Source organism: Catharus ustulatus, chromosome 16 (genome assembly GCF_009819885.2).
Source record: "Catharus ustulatus isolate bCatUst1 chromosome 16, bCatUst1.pri.v2, whole genome shotgun sequence".
Taxonomy (NCBI): Eukaryota; Metazoa; Chordata; class Aves; order Passeriformes; family Turdidae; genus Catharus; species Catharus ustulatus.
The window spans coordinates 16,580,876-16,608,076 of NC_046236.1; the positions used below are offsets into that span (position 1 = coordinate 16,580,876).

The 27,201-nt window shown below is 37.4% G+C and overlaps 1 protein-coding gene across 3 annotated transcripts in view; it reads left to right on the forward strand.

Moving 5' to 3' along the window:
* Nucleotides 1-5,090: 5,090 nt before the first annotated feature.
* The window catches only part of KCTD5 (potassium channel tetramerization domain containing 5), a 32,041-nt gene continuing 9,930 nt past the window's right edge, over nt 5,091-27,201 (forward strand). Inside the window, exons 1-7 of one of the 3 annotated variants that reach the window (XM_033074426.1) lie at nt 5,091-5,325; nt 12,614-12,722; nt 13,796-13,887; nt 14,700-14,795; nt 17,841-17,957; nt 23,821-23,946; nt 26,428-26,486. In XM_033074426.1, coding sequence (XP_032930317.1) covers nt 5,092-5,325; nt 12,614-12,722; nt 13,796-13,887; nt 14,700-14,795; nt 17,841-17,957; nt 23,821-23,946; nt 26,428-26,472 — 819 coding nt within the window. In that variant the 5' untranslated portion in view covers nt 5,091 and the 3' untranslated portion in view covers nt 26,473-26,486. Of the gene's footprint in view, nt 5,326-12,613; nt 12,723-13,795; nt 13,888-14,699; nt 14,796-17,840; nt 17,958-23,820; nt 23,947-26,198; nt 26,329-26,427; nt 26,487-27,201 lie in introns of those variants that run through there. The other 2 variants (XM_033074429.1, XM_033074427.1) reach the window with 2 other exon arrangements.

Here is a 27,201-nt window from a genome sequence, read left to right on the forward strand (position 1 = left end):
TTGGGGGTTTTTTTTGGGGGGGGTCGTTTGTGTGGTTTTTTGGGTTTTTTTGTTTTTGATTTTTTTGGGCTTTTTTTTGTTTTTTTTTTTTTTTAAGAAGGAAAAAAAAGGAAGAAAAGCAAAAACCTAATGGAATTCAGGGTTGCTTTGCTCGCTCTTTGTGCTTCTGTTGAGGCTTCCACATGCATATCATTGCAGTGAAGATCTTGCTTTTGTGCCCTTCAGTTCAGTTTCTGCTGCAGACTAGTGGATAGACCTTGCATTACCAGCTTCACTTAAAATGAGTTAAAACCAATCCACACGCACACACACCGAATCATGTACCAGCCTTGCATTTTCTGGGGCTGGAGTTTTCTGTGACTCTCAGATTATCATTCAGCTTTCATCAGGGAGCTTTTATATGCCTCTCCTAAGTACCACCTCTTTGTTTTCTCTTCCTTTGCTCACAGTCTCCCAGCTTATTGGTATATGGCATTTGTAGCCAGGTCAGTTGCACCCTTCTGTAATTCCTAACATAGTTCTGGTTGCAGGATTTGTGTGGTACTTCAGTAATTGTGAATGAATCAGATGTATTTGTCTGGCAGACAGGCTCCAATGAAAAAACTTTTGAGAGAGTAAAATGCTGAACATAGCACTGAAATTTCTAAAATTGAAATGTTGGCTTCTGAAGCATTTTAAACATCAAGTTTAAATTTTAATATAAGTCATATGTGTGTTTAATCAAGGGGCAATAAACCTACCAGCATGCTTTTAACTAATGCTAACTCAAAGAGAAGCTAGTTGGTATGGGGGAGAAAAGGCTACTATTGAAATAGTAAATAGTTTTTCACCTTTTCAGCAGATGAGGACTAGAAACTTCCTTTCCAGGGTGTGCATGTGTTGTGCATTTTAGTGGGGCCAGCCTATTTACTTGGGTAGAGAAGGAAGTGTGAAAACTTTGTACAATTGATTACTTGACTTTTTTTGTCTCATTGTGTAATGAGATGTCAGTTCTATTTTTGGTCCTGGCCAAACATTCAGGAACTCTGGAAAAAATGTAAGAAATTGAAGTTTAGATAGTAAAGTAATCTGGTGAGAAAATCAAAGGCAAATATTGATACAAAGGGGAAAATATATGGTACTTAAAGCATATCTATATAATGAGAATATTTTTCATATCAATCTCCTTTATCTTCTTCAAATTATGGCTATTTTTTGTGGTCAAACATTTCTTGTCGTGCTACAAAGACACGACTTCCTGTATGGTAAAAAAAAAACTTCCCCGGTGGTATTTTCAACGTGCCTGTGTTCCTAAACCTTGCAGAGGTTTACCTAGGTCTGGACAAAGGCATTCCTTCCTTGTTTTAAAAGCAGTATAAACATCACACCTATTTATTCACTCACTACATGTACCATTACTTTGCATTTTGAGTTCTCATAGTATGATGTGCTTTTCCTTCCACCAAAGAAAGGTTTCTCTACAATGTTGAAAAAGCTCAGGCCACTGTTTTCTATAAACGCAGTATTTTAAAAACAATAGCTTACCAGATTTCTCAGAAAATATGTGAATGTTGAATATTTTCTTGTACAGGGTAAAGGAGATTTATTACTGATCTCTTTAAAACTGTATTAAGTGGTTGAAGTTGATGGTAGTTCAGCTTTTCCTGTCTTTAAAAGAGACAGTGCAGTTGCATCTTCTTTTGAAGCAACTGCATTGCTGTAGTCTTCTGTATCACACCACGTACAGAAACCTGAGAGAAGGAAATCCCTGGCTTACTGTGTCTGGTGTTAAAGGAGAGAAGGGATCCTGTAAATGGCTGAGGAAGACAGAAAAGTGTTCCCTTTGCATCATGAGAAATTTCATCGCATACAGAGTACACTCCTTTGTCACTCAAATTTGAATAGCACAGTACACCTTTGATCGATGTCTGTAGCAAGCTGTATGTGCCATTCTAGCCAAGATGATGTGTATTTTAAGTCTGTTGCAGTGCTATCCATGTGTTCTCCAGCTGTCAAATTCCAGCCGTGTGTTGTGTCTGCTGGAGGCAACCCTACCACTTTTGGATTTAGTCTCTGGGATAGAGATCTAGACAGACATATTCCCAGCTTTATATGGGAGAGTTTGGCAGTGATGGAGATTCACAGTGCCAGTGCTGTTAAGTGTGACAAAACTTGGCCTCACATAGAAAGTCTGGCAAAATGACTTCCATTGGCTTGTTAACTAGGTAGAATTCTAGGTGTGCTTAAACGTGCTTTCTGTAATATTTAGATTTTTAGTCATTTTACCATAGCAAATTAATTATGTTTTTTCACACCTTTAAAATCTTCTCTCAGTAGGCCTTCATCCTGCCCACCCATAGATTTCAGCCAGCCAAATCTTTGTAGCAGTAAGCTGTCAAGAAGGTATCTGGAAGACTGATTTCTGCATTCAAGAAGTCTTTTGTTTTTAATTGACAATGCTGTGATTGGAAAGCTATGAGCATCTCTTACAGGCATCACTCCACTTAGAACTTCAATATTCCTAATCCAATCTTACTTAGCTACTGTTTTTTTGGGAAGGAACTGGAACTTTACTGGGAGAGGTATTTCTATTTCTTGGACTATTTGTAGAGTCTGAAAGGTGGCAAGAGTATGGAGTGAGGCATCACAAAGCAATTGTCGATTCAAGTATGTTTTACCAGTTTGTCCACTGTAATGTGTATTGACAGGTGCTACGTACTATGAAGGGCTGGTACCCATTTTAAATGCTCCTGTGGGTCATGGGAGTTCATGGAATGAAATGTGTAAGGGAGGTTCTCAGAGCTGCATATAGGGAGGTGATTTTTCTGCTTTTAATCCAAGGTTTTCAAAGGTAAAAAAAAAATTAGGTACTTGGAGACTCTTCTTAAGATTCCTCCTTACTGCTGACCTGCTGAAACCCAATCTGTTGATTGTTTCCATCTCTTGCAATTTGAACAACTGTCAATCATTTATGAAAAATCTGGTCAATAATGTTGTAATTTTGCTTCGCTTGGTATTTGAATTTCAGACAGGTGTTTATTCCATCTTTTTTTGTGGTGTGGAGCTTCAGAAAGGATAATGTACTACTGCTCAGTCACAAGAAGTTTAAGACTACTTTAATAAATGGAGAAATTAGTTTTTACCATTTTCCTTGAAGTCCAGTTTTGTAAAGGTTTTGTATTAAGAAAGAGTTACTTCAGATGTGATGTCGAGGCATTGTTAGCAGACTGATATTGCCTGTTACGATTTGCTAGGCACTTAAGTGCTGAAAAGATCAAACTATCAGTACTGTGCTCTACTTCTGACATAGATTTAATTGTGAAATATCTGCTATATATGTCTGAAAAGAATTGTGGATTGATACAAAGATGTGATGATTCTAATCAGCTTTCATAGTTCAAGATGCTTAATTTAATGTGCTTGATACAATTATATTTTGTGCTGAGATCTTTGAAAGATTATGAGAATTTCCCACATTTTCTTTTGAATGATTTAGTAAAGTCAAGACAACTACTTCATTTGGCCTGTGGACAAAACATTTGATTTCAATACCTTGTGGAGGAGAGACCTTGTGTATTTATATTTGCCTAAAGCTGTGGCCTCTGGATGGATTCTGATCATTCTTTCTACTAGTAAATTGCACAAATAGGTGTGATATTTATATCTGAAATTTTGCTGAATGCCTGTAATATTTCATGGAATTATTTTATGAATCAAATGGAAGTGCTCCTGCAAAGCCTCATGATGCTGATTGTCCATCAGTTGATCAAGAGAGCCTATAGACAGCTAGTTTTCATTTATGACTGATTATTTCAGAATGTTTCCTCTTTTATAGAAGAAATTACTGTTATGCAACAAACAGTTGGAGAGGTTCTTAAGCACCCACTAAACCTGGATTTAGAATAAAGAGAATATATTGAGTTGGAAAGGACCCATCAAAGTCATCAAGTCCAACTCCTGGTCCTGCACAGGACTCCCTAGCAATCAGGCAGGCTTGGTAGTATGTCTGCTTCCTGGGGAGCCTGTTCCAGTATTCAGCCACCCTCTGGGTGAAAAACCTTTTCCTGACACCTAACCTAAACCACCTGTGACACAGCTTTATGCCATTTTCTCAAGTCCTGGCCCTGGTCAAGAGAGAAATCTGTCTGTCAGCTGGGCCATATATGTGGATGATTGCCATTTGACAAAGCTTCCTCTGGCCATGTACTAACTGACTTGATGTGGTGAATGTTCGAAATGGTAGCAGAACTGAAAATTACTGTATCTGACTAAAGACAAAAAATAGGAATCAGGAACCATAATCAGTTTTGATATTTGTATGCTGTTTTCAGGTTGGTGGCAGTCAGTTACACGTGTACTATGCTCTACCTGGTTTGTAGCTGTAACTGTGATGTACAGAAAACAGAAAAAACCCACCCCAAACAAGCAAAACCCCTGACCCCTCAACAAACCACGGAACCATCTTCCCTCCTCCAAGAACTCAAGAAAACAGAAGCAAATAATGCAATGATATAAGATACACACTTTTGTATTTTTATTCTTCTAAGGTTATTTGCTGGCTCTTGTTGGCCTCTATTTCAGTCTGTGTTATTTAAATTCTAATATATGAATTATTTGGATTGAATTCATGTTCGGGGCCATGGTGTTGTATGTATTGATGTACAGCCTTGAATGTGAATAATTATTGTAAACTATATTTTACACCTTTTTTCTGGCTTTATTATATAAATTTTCTATTGGTCGATGATTTAATCATATCTCATAATTTAATGTTTGTTCTCGACAGATCTCTGTTCTGTAGATGTGTAGTTAGTGACTGGATGACGGATTTCACTTATGCTTGGTAGTCTGTAATAAAGGCATGTAGGGTTTGCGCGGCCTCCGCCTCTTCCTTCCGCCGTGGGGCGGGGGGAATGGGGCACACGCGCCGGACCTGCGGCGGCCGGGCCTGCGGCGGCCCCGCCACCGACGTGAGCGCTGCTCCCGGGGCCCAGGCCGGAGCCGCTCGGGCGCCGGGCGAGAAGGGGCAGGGCGCTGTTCCAGCCGGCGCTTCCGGTGGGCGGTGCGCCGGGGGCCCGGCAGCCGGGCCGGCCCCTTCCGGCGGTGGCGAGGATGGCGGCGGAGAACCACTGTGAGTTCCCGGTGCCCCCGGCTGGCGGCCTCGGCGCGGGCGGGCCTTGCCGTCGGTGTAGCTCGGCGCCGCTGCCCGGCGCGGGGCCCGGCAAGTGGGTCCGGCTGAACGTGGGGGGCACCTGCTTCCTGACCACTCGACAGACGCTCTGCAGGGATCCTAAGTCCTTCCTCTTCCGCCTCTGCCAGGCCGACCCCGACCTGGACTCGGACAAGGTGAGCGCGGGCTCGGCCGCGCCCGCTCCCCGCTTCGGGCCCGCTCCCCCCGCCGCCGCGCCCGCTCCCTGCTCAGGCCCCGCTTCCCTCCTGGCGCGCTGAGGGTGCGCTGCGGCCGCTGCCCGGTCCCGCTGTGCCGCCTGCTTAGGCGGCCGCCGGCGTAAAGGGAACGTGGGGCCCGGCGCCGCGGGGAGGGGCGGCAGGAACGACTCTGCTGCCGCGGAGGGAGTCTTCCTGAAGAGTGCTGCTGAATGAGTGATGTCGTGCGGAACAGTGGGGTTCGTGAATAGCAAAGGTGCTCATAAATACAGCAAGAGGGCACAGTATCGTTTGTACGTTTGTGTACTTTTTAAATGTTGTCTGACGGGGTCTAGTTTTAGAATTTTAATGGAATATCTGCGTGCGCTGACATTGTGTTATTTCTGCACTGTCATTATTCACTTGTTCAATTACATGAACCAGAGCAAAGTACTTTTGATAATAATCTCTCACTTAGATGTAGCATTCTGTCTTTTCAGCAATTCTTGGAGAAAAATATTACATATTCTGCATAGATTTCAAGTAGTGGGTGAATATTTTTGTATTCACTCTGACTCATTTTTAGTAAAAGTTAGGATTTTATTTTTGGTGTGGTATGTAGCAATGTAAAGTATGTAGTGCTGCCTCTGAAAGAGATTTTGGAGTACCAGGGACAAAAAAAGTTTTCCGGTACAGTTAGGGAAAAGAAAGGAACAGCTTATAACCCTATAACCAACGGGTTGAAAATAAGGAGTTGCTTATTATATATAAATTTTGGGATTTTTTTTTCAGTTAGGTTAATAAATCTCATCATTTTTTCAGGCATAACTTCCAGATACGATATTTGAACACTTAAGATAGGGAACAGAACGTAATGTTCCTGAGTTAGAAGACAAAAAAGTTAAAGTGCGGTGGTGTGGGAATTGTTTTGTTGTTGTCTTTGGTTTTGGTTGAGGTTTTTATGGAAAGCTTAAACTAATCTATAAAAGTAAATTTTAAAATGTTGGTGGCTTACTGACAGATCAACTTTGTTTGGGAGAGAATAGGAAAGCATTCCTCTAAGGTTTCTTAATTAAAAGATAAAAACTGCCGTATGCTCTGGCAGATGGGAGGACCAGCTGTGTTCTGAGGTGCATCAGGCCCAGCATTACCAGCTGGGCAAGGGAGGGGATTGTCCCCTTCTGCTCTGTTTTGGGGTCTGGCCTCACAACATTAGAAGGATCTAGGGCTCTTAGCATCTGAAGGAGGAACACAAAATTTCTAAAAGGGAAGCCATATAAGAAGTAGCTGAGGTCGCTTGGCTTCTTCAGCTGGAGAAGAGGAGGCCAAGGGAAAGCTCATTGCTTCCGCATCTTCCTTCTGAGGGGCAGTATTGATCTCTCTTCTGTGTGTCCAGTGGCAGGATCCAAGGCAGCTGCATGGAGCTTTGTCATGGGAGGTTTATGCTGGATGTCAGGAGCAGGTTCTTTCCACAGAGGTTGGTTGAACACTGGAACAGGCTCCCCAGGGAATGGTCATGGCCCCAAGCCGTGAGCTTGAGGGAGCTCAGGCACATGGTAGAATTGTTGGGGCTGTGCTGTGCTGTGCAGGGCTGGGAGCTGGACTTGATCTTTCTGGGTCCCTTCCAACTGAGGATATTCTGTGATTCTATGATTTCCTTAATGCTTGCTACTGTAAAAAACTGAGAAGCTCCAAGAAGGGTGACATATTGGCCTTTAAACTGCCTTCAGGTACTAATGTTGAATAGGACAGGGCAGCCTGTCTCTTGCTGTCAGGTATGTTTCCACTTGTAATGGAAGAAAGATTAAACTTTGGCACACACCCTGTGGCAAAACTAGTATTGAGTGGAGTAAGATAGTGACATTGACTCTCTGAATTTAGTGAGTTTCGCTGCATCACTCACAACTTTGTATTTAAAACTGTTTGAGAATAATTTTAGCAAATAAATGAGTAGTGGTGGTAATATTTAGTGTTCAGAATAGGACTTGTTTTCCATAGTATTTAAATCTTGGTTTAGAGATGACTACATAAAAATAGACAAGCAGAACCTTGGTCAACTTTTCATCGTTGTCTAATTTAATGTTTTTACTGCATTACTGCTGATAATTTACATATGTTTCCCTGTTACAGCATCGTCCTATTTTAGCTATATACCAGTCTTTCTTTTGCAAACTGTTACAGCATTCTTTTAATTTTCCCCTAAGAAGGAGATTGTCCAATTTAGTTAATAAGGTTTTGGCAATAGTATCCATGCTTGATTTTTAATACGTTTCTAATATTGGTGTAGAATCAGTCAAAGAAGGAAGCACACAAATACTTAGTGTTTTAGAAAAATCAAAGTCTTCCTGGTAGTGCAACCTTGATTGTCAACATTAAGAAATGTCTAAATTGTAGTCATTATTCTAAGAAGTAACAGATACACTTCATTTGTCCATGAGATTTCTGACTTGTCAGGTGGGTTGTGTTACTGATGTACTTCTCATAAGTACTGCTAGTCTGCAGACTCTCAAAGTTTTTAGGGCACACAGTTTGTGAAAAATTCACTAGTTCAATGTTTTTAAAGTACAGGTGAAAGGGAAGACAATTATTCATAAATTCAGATTTAGTACCAAATATTACTGTATTTCTCTGCATATTGCTGCCTTTATCAGAGCTCAGAATCTGTAAATTTTGTCATTTTTTAAAATATTCATGTTAGTGCATACAGCCTTGAGCCAAGAGCTTGGTGGTATTACTTGAGTGTATCCAGATCCAGTATTGGTGCCAATGAAGATAATTAATTGGAAATAAATTTATGACATTTCAGCTAGTGTTTTAACACCATTCTTGGAGAGATTGTTAAATGGGATTAGGGTCCACCTTTTCAGTCCTACTGGAATCCTGTGCTGGATTATAGCATCCACAATTCAAGGTCACAGCAGGGCAGTGACTAGTCACAAGATGAAATATGATTTGGTGAAAAGTTTTAAAGAACTAAACTTTTTTTTGGCAAGAAGTTTAAGGAATGACTTCTCAGTCCAGAAATACGTACATGAGGGAGACCAGAAATCTAATAGTGAAGCCTGTTCAGTCTAGCAAAGGTGTTGTGCAATCTAGCTAGCAAAGTGTCAAACTATAGATGTCCTTGCTAGAAAGTACATAATATTAGCAGTGACAGTAATTATTTATTGGAATGGTTAGGTTACACTGCTAGTTTCTAAAGGGTAAATTTCACTGTAAATAACTTCAGTTCTTTGTGTGTTTTAAACTAAGATTAGGGTAAAGGTGTTCATTATGATTCCTGTTAGTCTCAGTCTCTATAAAGATGGAAGTGAAACCATTTGCAACTGGAATACGCGATCATTTCATTGCTTTGGTCAGTATTTTTCAAAGGAATATAATTGTGAGCTACAATCACGCTGAACAAGGTGATTGAAAATTTAAGAGCAAGTTGCAAGATTTCCTCTAAAATTCCAAGGTGTTTGTAACTTGAATTAAACATCAGTGTGGGAGAGTGGTAATAGACAAATGTAGTCTTCACTGTACGTGGGCAATGCTGTCTTCTAAATGGTGTCCTTGTAAACATGCATGAAAAAGGTCTAGAACTTGCACATTGAAGAAAAAGCTCAAGAGAAGAACGCAATGCAAAAGTCAAAATGGGTAAAGATACAAACAGTCATGTGATTAACAAATTAGGATTGGATGTACAAAGACAATGTGCATTTGTTTTGAGTCTTCCTATGAAACATGTCAGCATTTGCAGGAAACACTTCTAAGTGTGAGGTGATGTGATTATACTGAATAGAGAGGAAAGCTGAATTTCTGCTGCTGTTCTGGTAAATATTAATACCTGTTTGTATAAAATACCTCTAAGAAAGAACTTTGAAACCGAATTAGGATATAGGTTTGTTTGACATTTGTGGTATTCACCTGAAGTTTGGGAAATGGCTTCAGAATATCTCTACTAGTTGTGTCAGTGAAGATTGAAACTTGCTCAAAGCTTGTAGAAAAAAAATTTACTAGTTAGCAGAGGAAATTGTATAACTGGGACATCAAAGTCTATTAATACTTAAGCTAGCAAGCCGAAAGTTAGTTATGTACATGCAAACTACCTCTTTAAATTGTCCAGATCACATTGGATCATGTTTGCATTTTATTATTTTATCTTACAATAAAACTGTTTGTATTAAAAGTGTCAAAATGCTAATTACGTGTAATAATACAGTGTGTTTTCATATACACGTGGATGAAAACAGTCCTGATAATATTCTGGGAGACTTGCAACCTGTATTTTTAGAGTTCTAGGTAGAGCAGGTGACTGCGCCTCTGTGTCAGCTTGTATGGGATTTATGTTTGAATAAATACTCTGAAAGATCTAGTGTAATCAGCTTTTCTTAGTGTTTTCATGATGAAGTGCTTAGCGTACATTGAAGGATATTCAGACTGCTCATTCCAAAGGAGGAGTGATAAGGCATTTTCTATAGGAAGATGCTGAGGAAGTAAAATTTTTGCCTCACTTACCTGTGCATTATTTGTATATGGTTACAAATATTCTCTCCTGATTGGTTCATCTTTCGGCTCTTGGCTCCCTGGTGCTAGTGTGTAGCATCTTTGAGCGCTCAGGTCAGTGTTCAAGACGCACATCCTCCTCTCTTGTGTTAATTAAACATATTTTCTATGTTTGTAATCTGAGTAAGGAACATTTGCATGGAATTTAGATGCTCATGTGAAACCTGTTGACAGAATTTGGATTGCATGCTGTTAGAATTTAGCCAGAGTTCTTTAACTGTTGATATTTACTAATGTAAAAAAAAAAAAAAACCAAACCAAAAAAACCCCATCTATTACAGCAAAAATTATAGGACTTTCATGTGCCTTTTTTAAAATGATTTTTCGAGACACCTTGTTGTCTGAAAGGCTTCATAGCCCAACATATGACAGTAATGAGATAGTATTTTTTTCATGTATGACCTCTCATAAGGTGGAAGTTGAAAGAGAAGGCCTGACATAGCTTCTTCCCTTTGTGGTTTTGTTGGAAACTTGTTTAGTATACAGAAATAAACTCAGAAAAAAACAATTTCTGATAATGTAAGCCTTTAAAAAAAAAGTTCAGGCCTTTTGTGCAAGGAGTGAAGTAGCCATTGTTACTTAAGATTTCATTTAGAGCTTATAATCACTTTGCTTCTGTGACCAACCTCTTTATTTCTGTAATGGTGTAGAGCTGCTGACCGGTATTGCTTCAGAAGGTGATGTAAAAAAACACTGCAGTGTAAAAACTACAGTCTTCTTAATGAAGAAGATTATTTCTATACATTTGTTTTTCTTAGCTGGGAAAACTTCCAGTTTTGTAAGCTCTATGTTCCTTAAAGCAGTTCAGATGATGACCAGGTACAGGGTTTTTTCCTTTAAAACAGCATTTATTTTTATCTGTTTTGGATCTTCCTTTCCAACTTCATTGGTTTCTTTTCCTTTACTAAATAACACTTTTCAGCTTATAATTCATACATTTGTCAGCTATTTTAATTTCTCTGGATTGTATCTGTAGATTGTACATTCGTGAAGTGTTTTGGTAATGCAAATATACTTGTAGATGAAATATTAAAACTATACTACTTCATCTGTTTTTTTGCATGCATAGTCTCATTTTTGTGAGACCATGATTTTAGATCAGAAGAAATTTTGATTAGACTTCATCAAGCATAGTCTGGTCTGAGTTTAGGTTAACTGACAGCACATGTTAATATGTTAGCATTGTCTGGGGCAGTTAATTTTATACAAAATTATACACTCCACTTCTTCGGAAATGACACTATGTCTAGGTGTATAAAGCATTTAATTGTAATTATAGAAAGGGTTTATGGTTTTGTAGTTCAGGCTATGGTCTTTCTACATTCCACCAATCCCAGTTAGACAAGTGAAACTAAATCTATGTACCTGAAAATACGCCCACCATGTTTTTTTCCAATGAAAAGTTTTAGGAACTCTACGTACTGTTAAGTAGAGAGAGCTTTCAGGCATTACAGTTCAGTAATCAAAACTTTCCATATAAGCATTAACGTTCAAATGCAGAGGTTTGAGTCAGTAGAATTTCTTTCATACGGAAGAGCAATCATTGCTAGTACCTATGGTTTTGAGGGAGTATGATCCACATTTAGCTAGGATTATCATTAATGATGATTTTTTGAGTATCTCCTGTAAACTAGTAGAATATTAAAAATAATAATAAGTTAAAAAAGTATTTGGGGTGCTGCCACATCTCTCCAGTGTATATCTGTAGGATATCCATTGCACCAAAACCTTAGGTACTAATGGATTAATACAGTCAGTAATCCACTTGATAGTAGAAGGGAGCAGATCACTTAGTGGAAAGTGGATCACTTAGAAATCTTTCTTTGAGTTTTCCTTAGTCCTCCAGCCAGCATGAAGTATGTGAGTACTGTGTTGATTGGAGGGGTTCACATGTAGAATCTAAATAACATAGGAATTACCAATTTTGCTTCTTTATCTCTTTGTTAAGAATATCGGCTTCGCAGATGAATTTCTTGTTTTGCTATTCACAAAATGCTGTAGCCTGTTCAGTAAACTGAGCATTAGTTTGAACTACTCAGCTATTACTTCATTTGTCTGCATGAGATAGGTAAGAATTGCATCTTCAGTGTGCGGTTTTTGTTTTTTTTTAGAAGATGCGTGTACAGCCCTTGCTTCATACACAGCAGTTCTCAGTAGCCTGTGAATATTTGTACATTTGAGCTAAGACCAAAGCAAATGTTTTTACAGCAAAGTGTTGAGGTTAAAAAGAATTAGGTTTGTTTGCCTTTAATTAAAAAAAAAAAAGGAAAAAAGAATAAAATGAAAACTAGTATTTGAAACTTGCTAGAATGTAGCCTTTGTTCTGACTCTTCAGGCTACCAAAGAAAATTTCCTGGTTTCTAGCGCTGTTTTTAACCTTAACTTTCAGTGTTCTCACTTACTGCTGAGATCTTTCATGCTAACAATATTGTTCATTTCTGATAAGGGGTTGGGGACATTAATCAGATAAGAGAAGCTGTGTATTGCATTATTTGATCGATCAGTCTAATACCATGACAGTTTTATTGTCTTTAATAAATCCAGCTTTCAGGGATGTGGCTACATCTGATTTCCTGCTCGCTGCAAGATGAATATTAGCTTGCGGTTTCCACTTGGATGTTCAAATCATTGTGGGGTTTTTGGTTTGTTTGGTTTGGGCTTTGGTGTTCTCTTGCTTTGTTTTGTGTTGTTTGTTTGGTTTGTGTTTGTTTTTCTAATCTAGGATGAAACAGGTGCCTATTTAATAGACAGAGACCCAACCTACTTTGGGCCAGTGCTGAACTATCTCAGACACGGAAAACTGGTTATTAACAAGGACCTAGCTGAGGAAGGTAAGACATTTCTAAATATCTTGTTTGCTTGTCACTTGTTTATTATTTTCACTTCTTTTGAGTCATCAAAACTAACTTGGAACAAGATGACAAACCTTAACCAGTCTAGCATTTCTGTCTGTTTCAAGCAAAACTGATAGGTATCATCCCATAGTATATGGGATTATTTGAACATTTTGAGTATGGTTCCTGATTTCGCAGCCCCTATTCTCGGTTGGAACATAAGTGTTCAAACAAGAGGGGAGATGCCTTTTATTGTGTAATCTTGTATCTTTCCTGTGTGACTCTGAAGTATTTGGGTTTAGTCCTCTTTAAGCAAAAGAATGCTGCCTGGGAAACAAGCTTTAGAAGATGTAAAGCAAAGTAAAAGTGAAGTTCTGACATGTTCAAATGTCTGGAATATGCTTTTAAAGACTGAATTCTGCCCCCAGCTTCTCCCTCCTTGTTCCTCGTTAGGATTAGGGTTTTAAAACATACAGTAATAAAACTGAATTGATAGCGTATTGAAGAAATTTTTCAAAGAGAAATACAATTTAACAGTACTAGGAGGAAGTAGTATGAAGTAAAATTGTTAAGCACACTGTGTGTGGAGAACAGGTAGGTCTTGCACATGTAGGTGGAAGCAATACGTATCTTTAAGCTTTTGTTTCAGACTCTGGGATCTCAAAGACAGGAAGAAAAATCTGCTTGCTAGCAGCTGCTTAGATTTTCAGTGGGACTATTTAAATTTCTCTTTTGCATTCCAACCAGAGGCTGGGCCTGAGGTGTGGTGGTCTTATGAGTTTGCCGTAGAACAGTTTCTGTGGCCATTTTTTTGTTGCTTGCCTCATTTTGTATGTCAAGTTGCATCAGTTTTCTTTGGGATATTTTTAGGCCAGTTTTTTAGAATGAGCCAAATGTTGAATTACATGTACCTGAAAGAAGCTAGAATTGTTAGGTTGGTGAACTATCTTATGATAGGGAAAAAGAAATAATTTTCTATAGCTGTTGAGAGGATAATCTTATGAACTGCTTGGTAATTTTGGCTGGAATCTTTAGTTATGCTGTTTTTCCAAATAATGTTTTCATACTAGGTGTACTGGAAGAGGCTGAATTCTACAATATCACATCTCTAATAAAACTGGTAAAGGACAAAATAAGAGAAAGAGACAGCAAAATCTCACAGGTGAGGCTGTTTTCTCATGTGCTTTTGATTCTTTGTTCTATGACAAGTAGTGAGAGGGTTCCATTTGGTTTTTTATGTAACTTCTGATTTCCCCAGTAAGATACTGAATGGCTGCCCCCATCACTGGATGATCTGAAACCACTAGTATACAAAGATTAGTATTCTTAATTGCTGGCTTCTACCAGTCTGCTTACAAAGTTCACAGAGCTCATTCAAAAACTGAAAACATTCTAAGTAATTGTTCCAAAATGTTTGGTAATAGTAGAATTCGTCATAATATCATTTCTGGAAATAGTTATGTTAGAGAACAGCTTTTGTAGAACATAGCTTTCTCATTGACTTTTAAATGCTCTGAATATGATGAGGTTGCCTAGCTATGGTATAACTGCTGTTTATACAGTATGTTTTATGCAGCTTACGTACAGATGCTGTTCAGCTCCTGTCATATATTTTTGTAGCTCTGTGAGAAAGTTGTCTCTTCTCATAGCAGCTCATCTTCTCCATGAAAGTGAATATGATGAAGTTTGTTCTTTAACTCTGCTATTCATGCTTCCCTGGTAACTGAGTCTTCATGGAGGTATTACAAACTTATGTTGTTGGGAAATTTCTCTTTAAGATAGGTTGTTGGATTGCAGGGTTGCTCTGATAGCATTTACTATAGGTCTCAGCTAAAATGGTCTGAATTATTCATTGCTCTGCATGGGTTCAAAGTGGTATTGCTTACCATTTCTGGAGAGTAAGGACAAGTTCAGACAAGTCACAAACATAGTGAATACCATGCCCTGTTGAGTATCTTCTATTTCTTCTTGAAGGTGCCAGTCAAACATGTGTACAGAGTGCTGCAGTGTCAGGAAGAGGAACTCACTCAAATGGTTTCCACAATGTCTGATGGCTGGAAATTTGAACAGGTAAAAAATCCATATGGGATATAGTTAACACAGTCTTCTAAGAAATTAATATTAAGTGCCTTTTGTGAAAGAGGAATATAAATTAAATTAAAACAGTGGTCTTGATAATCTGAAATCCTTTTATTCAGTCATTTTCAGAATTTGGATAAACACACACAGCTAAGTTAAAATGTGATATTTGTGTCTGCATTTATCATAAAACAAAAGAAAAAGTGTAGCTTTCCAGAAAGTGAATTTTGCTGGCTTCTATGAAAATATCTGCTGCATGTCTGAAATATAATTCTTCAGTGTCTACACATGTGCAGTTAAAGGGTGAATCAACCAGAATTAACTAAGACAAGTTTATATGAATGATAGGTTAGATATGAAGAGCTCTCAGTGAAAGAGATGAGCTTGGAAGATAAATGTTTGCCAGGCCCAAAGAGTGGTTCTTCAGATAAAAAAACTGATATACAAAGCAGGGTGAACTTTATCTGTGTGGATGTGGAGCTTGATAGCTGTGAGCTACAGGAATGTTTTTGTTCTTTGCAGTGCTTAAAAGTAGCTTTGTATGTACAGTCAAGAACACACTGTAAAATCACAAGATCTATCTGTTACCTTTGATAATCTCTGTAAATAAGAAATTAACAGCTCCGTCATCCTTCACATTCCTAATCCAGGAGAGTATGTAAGCTGCATCGGAGCAATGAATCTGGTAACTCTGAAACACAGCTGTTCGTCTCCTAGCACCTTTTTCAGTGTCTGATGCTTACAGTAGGAGAAACTGAAATAAGCAAAAACCCATTATCCTGTGAAGTCTCACTTTAATAGCACAACAAAACAACATTTAAAAACTGTTTATGACACAAAGGTAGAAGAGAACATTTTGTTTATATTTGGTAAAATGTGTAAGGTGCTAGTGACATGGAGACAGCCATGAGCATAATAGGCTAAATGGGCAGAGAGCAAGCTTCAGTACTCTGTTTCAGGTATTACCAGGTCTGTTTGCCATGCCACAAGCGAAATGTTGTTTAAGTCCCTGAAAAAAAACTCTCACTTAATACACATCTGTTTTTTGGCCAGTGCATGGAAAAAGGTTTTTCAACATTCTTCTTTTTCAGGAGAAACTAGCTTCCATTATAAATGGGCCTCATTTACTTTTTAGCAGATTAAATGACACCATATATTTCACCTATCCTAAACCCTTCAGGGATATTTTATTTGGGAGTAATACTGCTTTGACAGTGCAAATGCTGAAAGCCCTATTATAATCTCTTTTAGGACTAGAAGAATCCAGTGGTTTTCTTGTTTCATCCCGCTGTCTCCCTACTTCCTCCCTCTCCCATGTTACACATTTTTAGACACATAGTTCGGAATAGATAAGCATAACAGCTGTATGAGCTCATAATACTTTATGTCTCATTACCTCACTCTAGGCCATTCCCTGCTTTGTAATACAGACCTACTTGGAGCAGACATCATTCACTTGAAACAGGATTAGAATATTGTGCATAAACAGTTTTATTTTTAATACCTTCAAATACTGTAGCATTTCTGTAATCTTTTCTAAGTCCATGTTGCTCAGCAGCATGCTTGCTTTCAGAAGCAGTCTTTGGGGTGGTACCCACCATACTCTGTATGTGAAAAAAAGATGCAATCATAAGCTTTTTCAGAGGAGTGATTTTCTTACAGACTGAGAATCCTTGTGCTCTGAGCCACATATAAAATGTTCAAGTGGTTGGTTTTGAAAAAAATGATTTTTTACGCTTAGCATTTCAAAATTTTATCATTAAATATGATTGTATATGATTATTAAATAGTAAGTGGAAGGTGCTGAGCTGTTAGTGCACTTATGCAGATGTATTGATGCCCTTTTACAAAGAACACATTGGAAAGCTCTGCTACAACAGAATGTGTGTTAGTCCCAGTCCAAAATCTATTACCAAAAATTATGCTATCCCACTTTTGTGGGTTATTTTGTAGAGGATTTTTAGCTTCAGTTGTTGCCTCTTCAGGCAATCGGAAAAAACCAGTATTTTGGCAGTGCAACAGAATAAAAAACTATGGGGTATACAAAGTGGCTGAATAGAAAGGCTTTAGACAGCAGCAGTGTTGGTCATGTAAATTTTAATGATTAATGTAACCCGAGTCTGACACCATAATGCAGTCATAAGTATGTTCACTGTATGAGGACGATGATGTTTAACTGCTGTCTTCAAAATTATTCACCTACAATAGCAGGATATATATAAAGTTGCTATTCATGGGCCTTCTCATCTGTCATAATCTCTAGTTTACTCAGAGTAGGCAATTGTTGTCTATCTCTTCACACTTAATTTAAAGTTCTAATCTCGCTAAAGTGCACTGACAGACTATGCTTTAATTTAAGTGGGCTAGGAATTGCCATGTGTTCTTAAGGTAAAACGTTTTCTAGTAAGAGCTTGAGAAATTCAGCTGAGGTTGAACTGTAAATTATTAGCCAGTGTTCTTGGTAGTGGTTTTTGTGGGAACAGGACAGTTTTTTACACTGCAGTTATTTTCTTGGATCTTCTGTAAATTGCTCATTCTAAAGCTAATCTAGACCACGCAATGTTTTTTCTTCTTGTTGACTACTATGTTTCCCTAGCTGTATTTTATCAGTATTTGGAACAAGATGAAGCTCTTTAATACCCAGGTTTTATATATTGCTTTACATAACACCTTCCAGTCTTATATCCATGTTGCCTTCTCCCCTTGTCAATGTATGACAGGAAAATAATGCATACTTTTATAATGCTCCAAACTTTGTTTTTCAGAGTAGTTGGCTACAACACAGTTATATGGGGCGTTTTCTGTCTTCTAATCAGCAACTCTTAACTTCCATTTAAATTCAAAAGGGCTTTGCAACTGCCTCAGTAAATTTTATGTTGAAATGAAAGTTGTGGCTTGATAGCAACCTGTTATAGTGGCAAGTAAGTGTTACCTGAACATTTGAGCTCATCTGTTACTTGTGCAATTTGGATAATGGTATGTGCTTCAGCTTTACAAAGGTTTCTTTTTGTGTTTTACTTTGATTGGTTATTTCAGCTTGTCAGTATAGGTTCCCAGTACAGCTGTGGCCGGGATCAGCAGTCAGAGTTTCTGCTGATAGTGTCACGGGAAGTGAAAGGGGAAGAGAGATGCTTCCAGAAATGCTACAGTGAGGTGTGTCACACCATTCCTTTTGCCCTCACACTGATATGCTTGGCCTCCTTGCGTTTCTGCTGCTTTCAGATCATTCCACTTTTTTTCTGGATGTACAGCACATAGTAGTTTGTGTGTATTTGTGACTGGCTTTTATTTATATTCACGATATTTCATTACACATTATGAATGTCCACATTGTAAAAATATTAGAAAAACAACCAAACAAAAATCCCTTGGTTATTTAGTTCAAGGTTTTTCTTAGGAAGAGTTCTTACCTCCTCAATAGATAACTTATTTTCCTCCAATTTTCCTCTAAAATTAACAGCCTTTAATCCATATTTGTTAACTGGAGGTACAATTCAAACCTAAGGAGCTGTAAAAATACAGCTTTGAGTTCAATGACCTCCAGAAGGGGACATTTCTGATAGACTGGGAAAATTATTATTTCATTCACCAAAGTTAAGTTCTGAGTTTGAACCCTTTATTTCTGATAACTCAGAATGTAACTCTTTTTTAGGTGGATGAGATATGTTTAAACTGAAATAATGAATAGCAGGAGTTTTTTCTAAGTAAAATATGGAGGAGTGAGGAGAGAACAAAATGGACAGTTTTAAGTTTTGTCTCAAGTTGGAAAAACATCCTGGGTGTATCCTTGGCTTTATTGTTCTGCTGTTGTGGGGTTTTTTTTCTGTCTTGGGAAATTTTCTTGAAATCCAAATGGACAATCCTAGCTTCATTCTTCTCTTCTTTTTTTTTTTTTTTTTTTAATCTCTTCATCCTTCCTTTTCCCCTTGTTCTGCTTTTTTGATTGCTGTGTTTACTTCCAAATACTTGTGAGTTTGGGGAAGTTTTTTTGCTCTCAGTAACATTGGAGGCAGTTTCTGGTTCTTTAAATATCTGTGCTACATTTCAAAGTGTTGTATGTGAATTGATTTGGGAACCTGGTGCTCTGTAACTCCTCTTATCAGCAAAATGCCTGTAGTACTTATTATTTTTCTTGCAACATATGTGGTTATTTAGTCTGAAAGATTAGTGTAACATTATGAAGATGACATGATAGTGAAGTGGCTTAATAAAAACAAAGCTTTCCCTATGACTTTATATGGGCACTTAATCATGCAGTTCGAGATTTGAAACCTGGACTGTTATTATCCAGTTTAATTCCAGAATCTGCTTTCAATGTACCAAGCACTGTCTGTTTCTTGCAGTTGTATAGGTAATATTTGGAATGTGAAATATGGGGTTTTCAGACTTCTGGCAACAGAGAAAGAATTGTGGTTTGTTAGGGATGTGTAGGGTACATGCAGAATGACGTCATTCCACATTCATGTCCTGGATAGCTCAAAGTAACAGTCAGCATTGTAAAATGGAAGGTGGGGAGGGCAGTGAAGAAATTAATGCAGGTATAAAATAAAATAAAAATTGTAATTTAAAAAATGAAGATTTGAAGTCAGACTATTGCATTAAGACACCTGAAATAAATATTCTTTCAGACCTGGTATCAGTCATCAGTGCTGAGTTTTAAGAGCTGATGTGTGTGTATCTTCATAACCTTTTGCAAACCCTTTGGGAAGGCAGAACAAATGCATTATATGTCTAAAGGCATAGAGTCCATTTTTCGATTCATATAACTTGAGTCTGTAAAAAAAAAAAAAAGAGTGGAGGATTTTCTTTAATTCTGTTAGCTGGTAGAATAATTAAATTTTTTTTTAAAGGACAAGTTTTTCAAGGTTTCTAGTGTACAAGGAGTTCACCACATCTGAAATAGAAACAGTAATATTCAAAGTACAAGCATGTTTAAAATAGAATTTGAGAATAATTGTTGCGTAATTTACTTGGTTTTGAGAATCAGATCATCATAAAATAGAGAAGGAAATTAGTAGTGGTGAGGTAGAAAAGTTAGTTTATATGAATAATTCTAGTGTTAAGCAGAGGAAAAGAAGAAGAAGAAAAAGAAGAAATTAAAAAGAAGAAGAAGACTGGGCTGCAGTTTGTGCAAGCTGGAGTTGTTATCTGAGATAGCAGTACTATTGCTGATTTGTCTTGTAAATATTCTACATTGATTTTGAATCAATATTATTAAATCAATATAGCAAATCTGTAGAGGCACGTTACTGAAATGTGTCTGGTTTCGAGATCTGTATCAGTTCAGCTAGGCGTAAGATTAGTTCACTCCAAGAATAAGGTTCCTTATTATGAGACAGGAAATTCCTTCTTGTGATTTCTTTGTCTTTTCAGGAAAATCGTGACCTCTATTGACACATCAAGCAATATGTTTCTTTTGAATTAATAAAAATAAAAGTAATGTTTCTTTCCATTCCTGCCTTTATTAAACTGTAGCTGACAGCCTACTAGTACCAACAACTCTTATTCCATGCAAGCAGTAAAGGATCCTTATCAAATGAATTTTCTGTGATAAGTAGCATTGGCATCTTCCTGTGCTCAGTTCTGACACTGTTGGGGCTCACTGGGATGCTTAAACAGGATCACACTACTTTAGTAAGGAATTTAATGAAACAAGTCATGGAAGGAATACACCAATGCAGAAAAATAGATATATGCGTTATACGTACATATGTATATATATAAAAGCATACAAATCTATGGAATTTACAGGTTCAACATGTTATTTTATCTTTCCTTAGGTTCTTTGTAGTTTAAGCCACATGAAGCAAATGTGGCTTCAAAACAAAAACAATTTGTCCTTTCAGAAAGTCTGAGAAACAGTGGTCTTGATAATCTGAAATCCTTTGACGTGTTTTTCATACCTCAGATTGCTCTGATGTGTTATGGCATCTTTTGGGGGTTGGAATGGGGGTGGTAGTGTGGGGGCATATGGACATGGCAGGGATGTTCTTCCAGTTTATCAACATCCTTCTTAAAGTGTTGTCACCAATACTGGGAACAATGAAGTGACTTTTGGAATAGGACTGCTAAAACTTATTTCTGATTTCAGTTTCTGACAAAGCAGTTCAGTTCTAATCTGCACTCATTTTCCGTTCTTTCTTTTTCTGCCATCAGCCTTGCTGTTGATCATTTCAGAAAGCTACAATGACAGTTCTAGCATGCTACTATGCTACTAGTTGCTACTATGCAAAGTATAAATTCTTAGCTGCACACATATGAAACTGCTTATGAGAGTATTGTGAGTTGGAGTTTTGGGGAACTCGGGTCTAAATCTGCAAAAGTGACTTTATCAACTGATCAGTAGTGGCAAAAAGTCATTAGGTGTTTTGCAGTCAGCTAAATTGATAGTCCTATCCAACTACCTGAAAGTATTCAATCTTCCACATCTCCTAAAAAGACTTATGTGCAAAAGGTTAATTTACATGGTTGGATTATGAAGCATTTATTAGTTGCTATAAACTGAAGACCTGTCAACCTGGTTGAAGCAGGATTGGTGATTTGGTTGATTTTGGGGTCTTCTATGGTATCCACATTCAGAGAGGTCATTTCTTTCTTTTAGAGTGTCAAGAAGTAAAGAGGTATTTTTCCTTCTGGTAGTTATCACAGCTTATCTGATAAGGAGTTATTGCCATTTTCCAAGAAGAGTCAACTGTATACTAATTAAGTTACATGCTTAAATTTTGTTCTTAAAACTTCTCTTCAGAGAAGGTGAATTTTGAGTGTCTTGATTTAAACATCTATGCAAACTTTCTGAATGTTTTCTAGCCTTTAAGGGGATTAAAAATGTTTTATGTCCTACCTTTTACCTTAATAGTTGAAGCAGTTACTGTATTTGTACTAAATGGTTTGTAATTGCTGTGTAATGTATAGTGTAAACTTTATACCACTTCATTGGATTTAAGGCAACTTAATGGCTACTTTTTTTCTGAAAATGTGTGCATGATATTTTGTTGGTAGGGAAGGCAATCAACAAATCTTATCAACGTACGAGGCAAATTTGGGTTGTTTTTCCAGCTTTTCAGTGGACTTTCTTAGTCCATCTTTTGCAAGTAAGAACCTAGTTACTCTGTGGGTTTTGATTCTATATTACACAAACATGTTTTGGTGCAGACTCAGAGTATTCATTGTGAAAGATTAGCTGATTTAGCATCTCTAGGTAGGTGAATGATGTATTTATATGCATTGGTGCTTCTAAGAACCAATGTTTATGTAAGTTTTTGTAACTTCATTACACAGTTTTGGTTCAAAAAAATGTCTTTAAAACATTAATTTTTGATCAGCCTGTGTTCATTACTGATTATGTATGTATTTTGCAGAACTAGGGTGATGTTAGAAGAAGAGGAGGCAGGGAAGGTTTCTGGTGATCACATTCAGTGTAGTTAAAGTACGTAATTTGAGAGGGATGAGTTTCGATGGCGCCAGTACTGTTCATGGAAGGCTGAGCCTTCTATGCTGTATTATCATCAGGTCCCAAAAACTTCTGACGGTGCCTAGGCCTGGCATCAGGTTGATTCATTATGTAGGCACACTGCCTGCTGCTCTTTTTAGACATTGGCTCTGTCTGTCTGTGGAAGTGCTTGCTTGGCTGTCTTACTGCAGTGCGGGAGCATCTCAATATCTCTCTCCTTTCCTTAGAAAGTACAGTGAGGCTTTTTTTCTTCTGACAGTGCTATATGGAAGCTGCTTTTAACCTTAGTCTAACTTCAGTTTTTGTTGGGGGAGTTAATTTTATCCCTTAAGTACAAACTCTGGATCAGGATTTCACCTTGATTTCATCTTTCATACTTTAACGAATCTTTTACTCTCTTTGGTGTTCTGCTAGACTAGTGGTATTACATGATTTGTCTTTACAGAGATAACCACAGTGTTTTAAGTGCTGTTACCCTAAAAATATAAGTTAGGCCTTGTCCATGTGGCCATTTCTAGAGCACTTAAATGGTAGTGATTGGGAAATAGCCCAGTCTTACTGTATATCTGTGGTGATTTGGTAGATTAAATATAGTTTGGGTAATGACAAGTCTACACAGTGTTTCTGTGCAACAGTATTACTGTTAGTACTTTGATCTGTGTCAGTAGATCTGACATTATCTTGTAGATCACACATTATCTTGTTGTGCTTTTGAAAAAAAACTTTAAAATGAACCAGCTACATCTGAATTTAATATGGCTTGGAAAGCCAGGCTATGTAAAGCTTCTAGCATTAGGTAAGTGTATTGTGTGTAAGGTAAGACAATTTCTGCCGTTTGATAAACATGCTGCATAAGAAGTAGTACTGATATTGAATATATTCTTCTTTCTCAGTAAATTGTCATTTATCATTCAATATAGAGACTGTAGAAACTTGTAAATATATCACATTTCATTATACATGGCTTCTGCTTGTAGCACTTCCTTAATTAGCTTCCTTGTAGCAGTATGTATGAATTTCAGATGTTAATCTTGTTGTCCTACCATACTGTGTCTTGTTAAATTCCAGTCAGATGCAAATATTGTGTTTGTTCATTCAAAATAATGTTTTAATAGAAATATCCTTATTCTGTAAGTAGTGATGGGTATCCCTTCAGGCTAAAGAGCTTCCTGCATGCAGCCATTTACATGTTAAATCATGCCACGTTAAGATACCACATATGAGCCTTAAAAATTAACTTTGGAGGATAGGAAGGTTTCCGATAAATAACAGAAACAGGGAAAAGGCTACTTCTCCACTGACCTGCCTCCACAGTCTTTTCTTTCACAGGATAATTATAACTGTAAATCATTAATTCAGTAACGATTTTAAAAAATCCTGTGTGTATCTTATCATCAGCGTGTATTGTCAATGTATTCGTTAGCATCAAAATGTATTTGCATTGAAGTGGAGAATCATGCTTCAGGCAAAACCTACAGTCTGAATGAGGAGTGTTTGTACTAATCAGGAGACTTTATGGAATTCGTTTTATATGGAAATACATTTGACTGTTTTTTCATCTTTCAGCTGGTCAGTATTGGTTCTTCCTATAACTATGGCAATGAAGATCAGGCTGAATTTCTGTGTGTTGTCTCGAAGGAATTGCATAACACTCCTTATGGCACAACCAGTGAACCCAGTGAAAAAGCAAAGGTGAGTTACTAGACATTGGACTAAAGAAATGGTGATGGTGTTGAATTGGGTGGGCTTCACAAATCACGATCGATCTACCTCTGTTCTGGACCATTATTTAATTGTCCTTTCTTCCTCTTGTTCAGGACTAATAATGATTCCCTGTCTATTGTATGAGGGACTCTAAATGGTACAGTCAGTATGCATTTGTTATGCATGCTTGAATTATTTAAATACAATACTCTGTACTTTTTCAGTACCTATTTTTTTCAGGTATTGGCAGATATTTGCTCTTCACAGCTGAGAAACTAGGTTTTGTTTCTTATGCATTTCAATGACACTGGTTCAGTTAAAAACTGTTTTTCTTGCTTGATTTCAGCTGAAGAAATCTTACTGTCAAGAATGGAACTTGAAAAATGCTATCTCTGTAAAGCAGTCATGTGCAATATGTTATAAAATGAGGATATTTGTTCATGTTTTCAGGGTTCTACCATGTCTGCTTTCTGTAACCAACTTTGCAAAAAGATTGCAAGTATCTTAGCATTTTACTCAGTTGTATTTCAGAATTTATACAAAGGAAAACATAAAACCACAGCTGACTAGCTGTAAGGCAGAGCAGTTCTGTAATGTGTCGTGAATAGTGAACAGCTTTTATGATTGCATTGCTGCTTTGTATGGGATGACTACAGACAAACTGAATAGACCTGTAGTTGGCTTCAAAGCTTTTGATTTCCCTTATGTAAATGGAAAGCAATTGGTAAAGCTTGCTTTTTCAAGAATCACCTTCAAAGAAATTGATTTTGAAATAATGCTAAGAATGAAATTAAGTCTTGGCACGGAGGCCTCAAATAGATAAAGAGATAAAGCTTTGTTACTTTCTGTTCTTTGTAACATGCTTATGCAGCTACACATAGGAAATAATTTTTATAATTTGCAGTGTAAAAATGCTCTAAACTATATGTTGGATTCCTAGTGAAATGAGGTAATTTATGTTCATCACTGTTGAGATAACACTTCTAAAGAGTTGTAAAGGATTAACATAGTTGGGGTAAACAATGAAGCTGGGTAAGCTATGTCTTACTCTTTCAAAACCCTAGTTAAGCTCTACTTTTGCCAGGATGCTTGAGGAATACTTTGAAAGTTGACATGTTAAGAGGTGTGTGGTAGTAATGTAGGGCTGAAATATCCACCTGAAAAAAAATGTGGAATTCTAGAGCCTAATAAACATCTTCATAAGGAATGGTAGTACATCTTCAGGTAATTTGAGAAGTTGCCAGAGTTATGTTGCATCCTTAATGTAAAAGAAAATATGGATCAAATGCAAGTGTGAAAGATGAAAACCAGAAGCTAGTTGACAGTGCATTATGACTGTGTAAATAGAGTAGCGCTGAGAGAGGCTGTATTAGACATCTCCATTAATGTGCTGCTTGGTCATTGTTTCAGAGAAGAGAGCAGAGCATCATTTGACCACTGTGATGAATAGGAATTACTGTTGATTTTGGTTGAAGATACAAATATTCTCTCCTTTTGTCCTGGAAGAGTTAAGCCGTTGCTAGCAAGTAATAGGCAATACTTGAACAGTAATTATTTTATATATTGTGTTTCTAAAAGATCGTATTTTTGTGTATAAGTGTATGTTGTCCCTGCGAAAAAAGGGAAAAAGAATTAATTTTTTTCTTGAGAGGTTTCTAACAGCTGTGTTCAGGAATCTTGACTTTGGAAGATGTTGTCTCCATAGTTCCCTTTTAGTGAGCATTATCCTCTAGTCTCAGTACTGTGAGTTGGTCTTCATGAAGTTCATATGAGTGAAATTCTGGTATACACTTTTATATACAGAATAATATGTTCACGTACTGGGGCTGACTTACAAGAAAGTCCTCCTCCTACTTTTTCAGCAGATTGAGTTGGAGGGAAAAAAAAAAGCCTGCCAGTATTTATTTTTTATTGACAAGAACTTCAGTTTTAGTTAATAGTCCTGGATTTTCAGAATAGGAGAAAGTATCTTCTGATAGCCATCTAATCAGGCTTCATCTTCATTCCTTCTTAGGCACTTTTTTCTTGTGTTTTCTTTTTTTAGTTAACAGCACAAGTTAGTAGATGACTTCTATGTAACCTTCTAATACACTTAAGCAAAGGAGATTCATCTTAAATGGTTCCACTGGCTTTTACTGGTAGCCATGGCTACCAGTAAGATAACCTGTATTCCCACAAGCAGTCTTCTCTTTCATACCACTTTGTTGACTTAACGGTTGGCTTCTCTCTGCTGACTTCAGGATATTTGGAAGAGGACATTATCATGAAATCTGTTACATTCCTTCTTGAAATGGTCAGCTGTCATACTTTTATATACAAAGAGTGGAGGTCTCAGGTAAAAGTAAATGAATGTCATTGCCAGTTGCTTCAGGTATAAGTGGATTGTACTTTGTTGCAGCTCTGACTCATTTGCAATCTCTTCTTTTCCCTTCCTTCTTCTATACGTGCTGCATGCTGCATGACACTCAGAGTGAGGACGAAGAAACGGATTACGATATGAATGACTCAGATTAAGTGTAAATGTCATGGTGAGCACTAGCTGCCCTAGGATTGCTTTTCTGCCCCATCCTTTTCCCACTCCCACTAGTGCTGTCCTTCGGCTAGTCTCCTGGTGGTGTGTGTGTGTGTGTGTGTGTGTGTATTTGTGATTGTAGTTGTGACATGGTTGGCAAAGATGGAATTCCTGTTCTGGATATTGTTTCTGTGACAGAACAATTACTGTTGCTTTTATAAACTGTGTTGTGAGTAATACCTTTAAAGCTTTGCTGAGAAGGGAAGTTCTTAATGTAGATTCTAGGGCCAGAAGTGTTTTTCATTCATTCATTTTTTTCTTATTTTATGTGTACCAGCTCTTCTGTCAGATAGGTTTATTACATGTAGAGGCATCTGATACAAATTTACCATGTATATTTTCAGTAAATGTCTGATTTGGCAATAATTTAACAAACTTGATTGAAGTGCAACATAATCCAAAGGTGGTCTTCACTGATAATTTTGAAACTAAGGATTTTTTAGTAAAGATGTGGCAAACATAAGTAAATAGTGTGATCTTGGTGCTGCAATTGTATTTATCACAGGAAACAGCTCTGGGAGGAATGCTTTCCACTGAGGTTTGACATCTGATTGAAGATCAAGTCACAGGTGGAAGAGCACAAAAAAAGCTGCCTATGAAAAAACAACTTAGGCACTCTTCTTCCTAATGTGTTGAGTACTTCTCATATTTATTCCACTCTCTAGTTTGTG